This window comes from Myxocyprinus asiaticus, chromosome 23 (genome assembly GCF_019703515.2).
Source record: "Myxocyprinus asiaticus isolate MX2 ecotype Aquarium Trade chromosome 23, UBuf_Myxa_2, whole genome shotgun sequence".
Lineage (NCBI taxonomy): Eukaryota > Metazoa > Chordata > Actinopteri > Cypriniformes > Catostomidae > Myxocyprinus > Myxocyprinus asiaticus.
Window position 1 is genome coordinate 47,527,501 of NC_059366.1, and position 11,603 is coordinate 47,539,103.

The 11,603-nt window shown below is 39.8% G+C and overlaps 3 protein-coding genes across 3 annotated transcripts; all 3 read left to right on the plus strand.

Annotated features, from left to right (window-relative positions):
* Positions 1-2,439: 2,439 nt before the first annotated feature.
* On the plus strand, positions 2,440-5,269 carry LOC127414402 (protein yippee-like 5). The gene is made up of 3 exons (XM_051652411.1): positions 2,440-2,576; positions 3,061-3,226; positions 3,486-5,269. The coding sequence occupies exons 2-3, from the start codon at positions 3,086-3,088 to the stop codon at positions 3,708-3,710; spliced, it is 366 nt and encodes a 121-aa protein (XP_051508371.1). The 5' UTR covers positions 2,440-2,576; positions 3,061-3,085; the 3' UTR covers positions 3,711-5,269.
* Positions 5,270-8,734: 3,465 nt separating this feature from the next.
* LOC127414399 (zinc transporter 10-like) lies at positions 8,735-9,680 on the plus strand. The gene is made up of 2 exons (XM_051652408.1): positions 8,735-9,215; positions 9,488-9,680. The coding sequence occupies exons 1-2, from the start codon at positions 8,738-8,740 to the stop codon at positions 9,493-9,495; spliced, it is 486 nt and encodes a 161-aa protein (XP_051508368.1). The 5' UTR covers positions 8,735-8,737; the 3' UTR covers positions 9,496-9,680.
* Positions 9,502-11,477, plus strand: LOC127413814 (zinc transporter 10-like; the record flags this gene model as incomplete). The annotated part of the gene is made up of 3 exons (XM_051651227.1): positions 9,502-9,631; positions 9,708-9,947; positions 10,439-11,477. Coding segments are annotated over 3 exons (810 nt in total), but the record flags the coding sequence as incomplete, so codon positions are not given.
* Between the last annotated feature and the right edge of the window lie 126 nt (positions 11,478-11,603).

Sequence of the window (11,603 nt, forward strand, 5' to 3'; positions counted from 1 at the left end):
CAACATACACATCAAACACAACATACACAACACTATTACAACATACACATCAAACACAACAAACACAACAAACACAACACACAACACTATTACAACATACACAACAAACACAACACACACAAGACTGTTACAACCCACACAACACTATTACAACATACACAACAAACACAACACACACAACACTGTTACAACCCACACAACACTATTACAACATACACATCAAACACAACACACACAACAAACACAACACCATTACAACATACACATCAAACACAACATACACAACACTATTAAAACATACACAACAAACACAACACACACAACACTATTACAACATACACAACAAACACAACACACACAACACTATTACAACATACACAACAAACACAACAAACACAACACACAACACTATTACAACATACACATCAAACACAACATACACAACAAACACAACACACACAACACTATTACAACATACACAACAAACACAACACACACAACACTATTACAACATACACAACAAACACAACAAACACAACACACAACACTATTACAACATACACAACAAACACAACACACAACACTATTACAACATACACATCAAACACAACATACACAACACACAACACTATTACAACATACACAACAAACACAACACACACAACACTATTACAACATACACAACAAACACAACACACACAACACTATTACAACATACACAACAAACACAACACACACAACACTACTACAACATACACAAAAAACACAACACACACAACAAACATGACATACACAACACTATTACAACATACACAACAAACACAACAAACACAACACACACAACACTATTACAACATACACAACAAACACAACACACACAAGACTGTTACAACCCACACAACACTATTACAACATACACAACAAACACAACACACACAACACTGTTACAACCCACACAACACTATTACAACATACACATCAAACACAACAAACACAACCCACACAACACTGTTACAGCCCACACAACACTATTACAACATACACAACAAACACAACACACACAACACTGTTACAACCCACACAACACTATTACAACATACACAACAAACACAACACACACAACACTGTTACAACCCACACAACACTATTACAACATACACAACAAACACAACACACACAACACTGTTACAACACACACAACACTATTACAACATACACATCAAACACAACACACACAACAAACACAACACTATTACAACATACAGAACACACACAACACTGTTACAACATACACAACAAACACAACACACACAACACACACAACACTGTTACAACCCACACAACACTATTACAACATACACAACAAACACAACACGCACAACACACACAACACTGTTACAACCCACACAACACTATTACAACATACACAACAAACACAACACACACAACACTGTTACAACCCACACAACACTATTACAACATACACATCAAACACAACACACACAACAAACACAACCCACACAACACTATTACAACATACACATCAAACACAACATACACAACACTGTTACAGCCCACACAACACTATTACAACATACACATCAAACACAACCCACACAACACTATTACAACATACACATCAAACACAACCCACACAACACTGTTACAGCCCACACAACACTATTACAACATACACAACAAACACAACACACACAACACTGTTACAACACACACACTATTAAAACACACACAACAAACACAACACACACAACAAACATGACATACACAACAAAGTTACAACCCACACAACACTATTACAACATACACAACAAGAACAACACTGTTACAACCCACACAACACTATTACAACATACACAACAAACACAACACGCACAACACTGTTACAACCCACACAACACTATTACAACATACACAACAAACACAACAAACACAACAAACACAACACACACAACACTGTTACAACCCACACAACACTATTACAACATACACAACACACACAACAAACACAACACGCACAACACTGTTACAACCCACACAACACTATTACAACATACACAACACACACAACAAACACAACACGCACAACACTGTTACAACCCACACAACACTATTACAACATACACAACAAACAGATACATTATTTCAGATAAATATCAATACTGTAACAATAAAATTACACTGTCTTACATATAAAGCCAAATAATAATGAAAACAAAAACAAAAACAAGGTGAGGAAAGAAAAAAAGAAATGTTTCCTTCAATAAATATATATTATAAAACAGTACAAATAATTTCAATAAAATGTAATAAAGTGGCATTCTTATAGGAAAATAAGTATTACTGTAAAGACTTTTTCAAAAGTCAGTCAGCTGTTCTGATGACACGTGCGCCGATAACAGTGACGTCATCGCACCGGATGTTGATATAAAGTCAGGAGGAAGCGCAGAAAGAAAACAAAGCAGCGCTGCTCTCGAGCTGTGCAGAAATAAACAACAGGCAGAATAAAAAATAATACAAAAAGAGCACGCGATAAAACACGCGCTATAAAGCGGCTGGTAAGAGCAGATGTTTGTGTTCGTGAGTTTCATTTGATAGAAAAAGTCTCGCAGAATGAACATGTTTGTGTATTTGTGATAATATTGTGTTTTAGGGTGACGCTCGCGCGCACTCATGAAAGTCTTTATGATGGTGATTATATTCGATGATTCTCACAGCTGTCAGTAGAAATGAATATTAATCAGTCTAAATGACTGATTAATTGAATGTAGATGTGATGAAGGGTGATGAATGGTTTTATGTGCACTAGACAAACAGCAGACGAGACACTGAACAAACACACAATCACAAACTCTCACACACACATGAAACACCCTTCAGAACACGTCACCTGTCTCACACACACATACATATTAACATAATCTCAGATATTAATGTATGTTTGAAAACTATATTGCACTGACGCTTTCAGAGTATTTATTGTCCATCATCAGTGTCAATATTCTCTCTGTGGCTGTAATAATGTCATGTGCTTCTTCACAGGTGTGTGTTTGCTGTGTTTGGAGTCATGGGTCGCATCTTCCTTGATCATATTGGCGGAACACGCCTCTTTTCCTGTGCCAACTGTGACACCATCCTGACCAATCGCTCGGAGCTCATATCCACCCGCTTCACGGGTGCCACCGGCCGAGCGTTCCTCTTCAACAAGGCACTGACACACACACACACACACACACGTCCATATAACTACACACAAGTCTCCTAAACTATATCGTGCTTTCATTCATACATGATTATATTAAAAAGATAAAGAACGTTTGACACTGAGGCAGTATTTTATTACTGAAGGTGTAAATTGATACTGAGCTCCACCATCTATGTTTAATGAAATTCCACACCTGTCGTGTGTGTGTGTGTGTGTGTGTGTGTGTGTGTGTGTGTGTGTGTATGTACGTGACTGTTATCAGGTGGTGAATCTGCAGTACAGTGAAGTTCAAGATCGTGTGATGTTGACGGGCAGACACATGGTACGTGACGTCAGCTGTAAAAACTGCAACAGTAAGCTGGGCTGGATCTACGAGTTCGCCACCGAGGACAGTCAGCGCTATAAAGAGGGCCGTGTGATCCTGGAGAGGGCGCTCGTGAGGGAGAGCGAGGGCTTTGAGGAGCATGTCCCGTCTGACGCGTCCTGAGATGTCTCATCTTCTCTCACATGTTCTGAGGATGTTTATCTCCCTGTCTCTCCTCCACAAACACAACACAAGCTCTATAGATGAATTCTGAGACTTTAGGCCAACTCATGATCTGAACTCCATATATTTCCTAAAATGTGTGTTTACCAGGCAAAAGTGACAGATTCATGACACCACAATCTCTTATTTTCTTGGTTACAACAACAACATCATAACTTAAAGAAATAGTTCACCCAAAAATGATAATTCTCTCATCATTTACTCACTGTTATGCCGTCTCAAACTCATATGACTTTCTTCTGTGAAACACAAAGATATTTTAATGGAGATATGATGTGTTTATAATCATGCAATGCAAGGCAATGGGCTCTAAAAAGCACATAAAGGCAGCATAAAAATAATCCATATGACTCCAGTAGTTTAATTCATGTCTTCAGAAGTGTGTTCAGAGCTCTGCATATGCGTCAAGCGTTAAGTGTAATCGACCTTCAAAACATGATCATGCGTAGGAGACTGCAAATGTCGAGATTTATAGTGAAAACGGAGTAACATTTTGGTCTGTTTCTCACCCAAAACCGATTGGATTACTTCTGAAGACATGGATTAAACCACTGGAGTAGTATGGATTACCTTTATGCTGCCTTTATGTGCTTTTTAGAGCCCAAAGACTTGCATGATTATAAACACATCATATCTCCATTAAAATATCTTTGTGTTTCACAGAAGAAAGAAAGTCATACTACTTTGAGATGGCATAAAGGTGAGTAAATGATGAGAGAATTATCATTTTGGGGGGAACTATTTCTTTTAGAATGGCAAAACACTGGTAATCCACTCTGAGTTTAAGGCCATAAGGGGATTTAAATTAATATTTGTATAGACTCAAAAAGATAAACTCACATACTCATGTTCTGTGTTCCTCTCAGTGAAATCCATTATTATAGTCTTTGTGATGTTGTGTGGTTCTGTGGGGAAAGTGCACAATAAGACTAAATTTCCCCTTTCCTTAAATCAACTAAAGTTTAGAGATTGCCTAACCGGTCAGGACTAATGTAAACTTTATCATCTTTAATAACTCACCCGTTTGGGTGGCATATCTTGTGAGACTCTGCGGCCCTGTAGACTTCTAAAGTCATGTGACCTGTGCAACAATGACCAAACGAGTTCAGCTGATTGCAGTCTGACAGGCTTTAAAATGCTTTATTTAACTTCCTTCTGGTTAAAAAGGGTTTCCATTGTATAGCTGTCATGAAGCCACAAGAGCCGCTGAACACAATCTGATTTCATTCACTGAAAACATTAGATGACCACACACACACACACACACACACACTCAGGCCTGAATACATGAATCTTGTTCTTAATCACAGAGACATTAAACTACCAAAAGATTCTGCATTGTTTCATTTTTCTTCTGGTTTGCTGATCTGCAGAGAGTCTGATCACTTTGTTCTTAGAATTGAGCACATACGCTGATCAGCCACAACATTAACAGCACCTGCCTAATATTGTGTAGGTCCCCCTAGTGCCGCCAAAACAGCGCCAACTCTCATCTCAGAACAGCATTCAGAGATGATATTCTTCTCAGCACAATTGTACAGAGTGGTTATCTGAGTTACCGTAGACTTTATCAGTTCAAATCAGTCTGGCCATTCTCTGTTGACCTCTCTCATCAACAAGGTGTTTCCATCCACAGAACTGCCGCTCACTGGATGTTTGTTGTTTCTGGCACCATTCTGAGTAAATTCTAGAGACTGTTGTGTGTGAAAATCCCAGAAATACTCAAACCAGCCCGTCTGACACCAACAATCATGCCATGTGATTATCTAATCAGCCAATCGTGTGGCAGCAGTGCAGTGTATAAAATCATGCAGATACAGGTCAGGAGCTATAGTTAATATTCACATCAACCATCAGAATGGGGAAAAAATGTGATCTCAGTGATTTGGAGCGTGGCATGATTGCTGGTTCCAGATGGGCAGGTTTGAGTATTTCTGGGATTTTCACACACAACAGTCTCTAGAATTTACTCAGAATGGTGCCAGAAACAAAAAACATCCAGTGAGCGGCAGTTCTGTGGATGGAAACACCTTGTTGATGAGAGAGGTCAACAGAGAATGACCAGACTGGTTTGAACTGATAAAGTCTACAGTAACTCAGATAACCACTCTGTACAATTGTGCTGAGAAGAATATCATCTCTGAATGCTGTTCTGAGATGCGGGTTGGCGCTGTTTTGGTGGCACGATGGGGACCTACACAATATTAGGCAGGTGCTGTTAATGTTGTGGCTGATCGGTGTATATATATATAAATATATATATTCAGTCACATCTATTTTTACAAGAAAGAGCTATTTGGACACAGCATCATGTTTCACACATTTGAGAGGAATGTTGCCGTTATCTGCACTGTATGTGTGTGTGTGCACAGACTAAACACGCCACTACTGTATGATTTGCTTATTTTGCGATTTCAAGACTTCCAAAAATGTGATTTTGTGGATTTATTCGGTCCCCAAACTCCCAATTTCTGCTGATTTAAAGGTCCAGTCTCCTTTACCTTCAGCTTTACACACTTTACTGTTCTGTACTGTAAGTGTCTTGATTTTCTGAACAAATTCTTCACATGATTATGACAATGTTCTGTTTAGTGTTGTTTTGCTGATGTTCCTCTTGAATTAGTTGAATTGTAAAAGTACAACAGCAAGATTTATGCTTTCTCAATGTGTCCTTATTTTCTCAATAAAGCGTCTTGTCTTGCATATAACTGAATTGTCATTGTGACAGTGACTTTTGCTGCTTGTTAAATGCTCTTAGATTGCTCTGACATTTTAAAGTTCTGTTAATTACAGCAAGATGTTATCTGTCTGAAGTTTTAAAGAGAATGATAATTATTTCTGGCTCAGTACTTGTAAGAATGAACTGAATTGTTGTGCGGGTCTCCTCCAGCAGAGAGCAGTTAAGATCAGACTCTAGTGTTGCTGAACTATTGAGTGTGCTTTACTTAAACTAAAGGTATTAAAGATCATCAGAGACAGGCAGGTTTACACGATCATTTTCTGTAAGTGCAGAAACTTCAGGTGACACAACAGTTTCAGCTTACATTCACTGTTATTCAAGCCCTGCACACGTACACTGGAAAGAAAAACTCATTTCTGCTGATCTACAATGCACATGGACACATGTAGAAGTTGTCAAAATACACAGAACAACACAGATAATGTTATACGTTGATAAATAATAACACAGAATGCTGAATATATACTAGATTTGTAGGACCTAGAAATACAGTGTTTGGAGCCATCTGACTTGATGTACATGTACTACAGAACAATGCTGGTGTAGTTTGAAACCGTTTCCTGGTGTTGATGGTCCCAGTGTGTGTTCAGATCATCCTGTGGGGTTTGAGTTTCCACAGATCACACCGACTGCAACAACAAAACAACAGATGAGGAACTGAGAATACATAAATGTATTAAAGGTATATTTTCATAGAAATGTTAGTTTATAATATACAGATTTTTTGAGGAACATTTCAGCTCTGTAGGTCCATACAATGCAAATTAATGGTGACCAGAACTTTGAAGCTCCAAAAAGCAGATAAATGCAGCACAAAAGTAATCCAGTGGTTTAATCCATGTCTTCAGAAGCAGATCAATATTTAAGGATTTTTTTATTATTATTATTATTATTAATCTCCACTTTCAAACAGCCCTTTAATGTGCTCAACTCTCCAAAGAGTTCGTTTTTGTTTTTTGGCAATTCACATTCTTTGTGCATATCGCCACCTACTGGGCAGGGAAGAAAATTTATAGTAAAAAAAAAAGGACCTAAATATTGATCTGTTTCTGACTCACACCTATCATATCGTGTCTGAACACATGGATTAAACCACTGAAGTTGCACGGATTACTCTGTCTATACCAGACGTGCACAGCGCAATGCAACAAAAGCAAATTGCTCTCATTATAATCAATGATGCTGTCTACACAGGATATGTCCATCGTGCCTTATCGCACCGACAGTGAACGGACGCTCCGTTTTACAGTATATTGTGCTGCACACGCTGGTGTTACTCCTGCCAACAAGACAAATAAATGGTTTACAACATCTGTGTCCACTGTAGATAGGGTGTTATGCTGCCTTTATGTGCTTTTTGGAGCTTCAAAGTTCTGGTCCCCATTCACTTGCATTGTATGGACCTACAGAGCTGAGATATTCTTCTAAAAATCTTCAACTGTGTTCTGCAGAAGAAAGAAAGTCATACACATCTGAGACATATCCCTTTAACTTTCACCAATTCCAGAACTTTACCAGGCCCTGTATTACCACAAAATAGTTACTTTTTATTATCTAATGCATAAATTAAAAATAAATGAAGACAGAGTTCATAAAATGCTCTCAATATTTCTAGTGATCCTGAATTAAAGAATAAGGTTAACTGCAGAAAGAATGTGTAGATGATAATTTAGTTTAGATAAAGATATGAAGCAAGTTTTATACAATAGTCATTATCAGCCATCAGAGCCATCTAACTGTGCCAGATGATGTCATGTATGATGATTTAATGTTTTACAGGGCACAGAAATGCTGAGCACGCTTGACTCGTAGATGAACAACCCTGTTGACCTGCATGGAACCAAATAACCCTTCAAACAGAGACTGTAAGCAGGAAAACCTGCTGGATTAGTCCTGTGAAAAGGACAAGAACTCTACAAACAGTCTAAACACCCTCTTCATATTGAGGGCGCGCGCTGTTCCTGCTGTCAACAGTGAAACCCCTAAAGAACATTTAAAGAAGCTCATTTGCATGTTTTGGAGGTCCTGAAGAAATCATCGAGCGTCCAGCTGAATCATCATCGATACATGAAAAAGTGCCAAATCACGGCCGGTAACGGGAGGAGCAAGTGATGAACCGTGACAGATGAGAGTCGCACCTGCTTGAACTCGCATCAACACACACTTCATCATCATCATCATCATCTTATTATTATTACTTATTATTGTTTAAAAGTACCGCGCGAGCATGGGACGGTACAGCGGCAAAACGTGTCGGCTGATTCTGATGCTCGTCATCACCGTGATCTTTTTCGTGGCGGAGATCGTGGCGGGATACATGGGCAACTCCATCGCGCTGGTGTCGGACTCCTTCAACATGCTGTCGGACATTCTGTCGCTGTGCGTCGGGCTGACGGCGGCGCGGGTGGCGCGACGCGCCGGATCAGGACGCTGCACGTACGGGCTGGGTCGCGCGGAGGTGGTCGGCGCGTTGGCCAACGCCGTGTTTCTGGCCGCTCTCTGTTTCTCCATCTCCGTGGAGGCGCTCAAGAGACTCGCCCGGCCGGAGCCGATCGATGACCCGACGCTGGTTCTGATCGTGGGCTCGTTGGGTCTGGCGGTCAATGTGCTCGGGCTGCTGATCTTCACGGACTGCCGGTGGTTGTGCGCGACGCGAGAGAAGAACGCCAAAGACGCTTCCGAGCAACGCGACGCAGAAGAAGCAGGTGCTCTGAACAATGTCATTATTATGCTGCTCACCATCATCACCTAAATTACCTTCAGATAGAAAACACTTGTGTGAGGAATATTAAAACTCATCTGATGTTAGTTTGGCTTAACACTTTAAAATAACTTCATCAATAAGCCTTTATAAAATGCGGATTCAAATATATGAACCTTGCTCTGCTTTATGAATAAAAGTTATTGTTTGATTCACTGTGAGGAGAGTAACAGGTGAAAGAGTTTCTGATTGAGTGTTTTTATATTAATGCTGCAGCACATTAACATGTTTGTGATGGAGCTTCAGTTCTGCACTCCACACTTGTCCATTATCCGTCCGCAGGCAGACTGTCCCAGCAGAGCACTTCTCCTGACCACGAGGAAAAGTCTGCGAATGATGGACCTCCTCTGAACATCAGAGGTGATTTTCAGAAGATGATGGGTTGTCAGTGAATCAGATGAGCTTTGTGACACAATACTCTGTCTGGTTTGTCCAGGTGTCCTGCTGCATGTGTTGAATGACGCTCTGGGCTCAGTGGTGGTGGTCGTGGCTTCAGCGTTGTTCTACGTGTGGCCTTTGACCCCTGAGAGTCCGTGTAACTGGCAGTGTTACGTGGATCCCAGTCTGACGCTCATCATGGTGGCCATTATCATGTCTTCAGCCGTTCCGCTGGTGAAAGAAACTGCAGGAATCCTGCTGCAAATGAGTCCTGTCGACCTGCCATTCAGCACCATCTGTGAGTTCATTTACATTCGAACTGTTTCAGAAGTTCAGTTTAAGTCAAATTAATGTCTAATGTCAGTTTGCACAATGTATGGAAATACACTCACAGGCCACTTTATTAGGAACACCTGTACACCTATTTATTCATGCGATTATCTAATCAGCCAATCGTGTGGCAGCGGTGCAATTCTCACAATTGGCTAATTAGATAATTGCATGAATAAGTAGGTGTACAGGTAATAAAGTGCTCAGTGAGTGTATGTTGTTTTTTAAGGGTTCCTGTTTCTCAGCTGGTCAATCATGGTGCTAGCAACAGCAAGATCATGTGTTTGATTCCCAGGGAACACATAAACTGCTCAAATGTAAACACTTTATGCACTGTAAGTCGCTTTGGATAAAAGCGTCTTCCAAATGCATAAATGCTGTTGTTATAATCCTTTACACTCATTAAGTGTACTGCTTAGTGTTCACCTACTCTACCCTGTTTTTCTGTCTGTGTCTCAGTGGAGAACGTGTGCAAACTGGCCGGTGTCACGAGTGTTCATGAGGCTCATGTGTGGGAGTTGGCTAAAGGCCGGAATGTTGCGTCCCTGCATGTCAAAGTCTCCCCTGACCTTCACGATCCGTGTTGGGAAACATCAGGCCTTCACAGACAGATACTGGAGGTGTTTCACTGCGCCGGCGTTCACAGCGTGACGCTTCAGTTTGAGTGCAGTGAAGGAGAGCAGGACTCGGGTCACTGTAACACCCCCTGTCTGTCACCGGCGTGTAGGAAGCTGTCGTGCTGTCCCGGTGGAGCAACGTCTGTGTCTGTTTGTCACGGAAACCCCTCCTCGCCCTCTGGAGATGTTACTGTTGACATGCTCGATGGCAGCAACACACTGCTGAGAGAGAAAGAGAGCAAACACGCATCAGACAAACACACTGAGAGCACCAAATTTTAAATCTGAAGGGCTGTTTCTTCTGAATCACGTCACATCTACTTTTGCACTAAATTATTCTGAGAAACAGCCCGTTATATTCCAGAGATAGTTGTTCAATGCTGTATTTAATCACTTTGGTACTTACCGTCTGATGCACTTTGGACTGAAATCTCAAGGCCGACTGCACGTCTGCACCTCGCCGACCTCAAACCCTGTCAGATCCAAGGCCTTAAATCTAGTCACTTTAGTCAATTCCTCTATGTTGTGTTATCTGGTGCTTCACAAAGACAGCTGATGTGGAGATAATATCAGCTGTTTAATACACTGACTGAGAGACACTCAAATTCAGATATTTTAGTTTTGGCCGATCATGCTCAAATGCTGCTCTACATTAATTTATCAGCAGCTTATTTATTATTTTCCAAAAATTCTGAGGGTTGAATTCCACAAAATCTGTCAAGAATAAATTCTCTTTACTGTAATTGAAAAAAAAAAAAAAAAATATTTAAAATGTATTTTATACATAATGATATTGTTTGTTGTAATACATTTAATTTATGCATAATTAATTTTTATTTTTAAATATTGAGAATTAGAAAAACATCCAGGCACATTACATAATGAGAATAATATATATATATATATATATATATATATATATATATATATATATATATATATATATATATTATTTTTGTGCATAAATGGGAATTTTGGATATTAATGTAAAAATGTAAATTTTAATG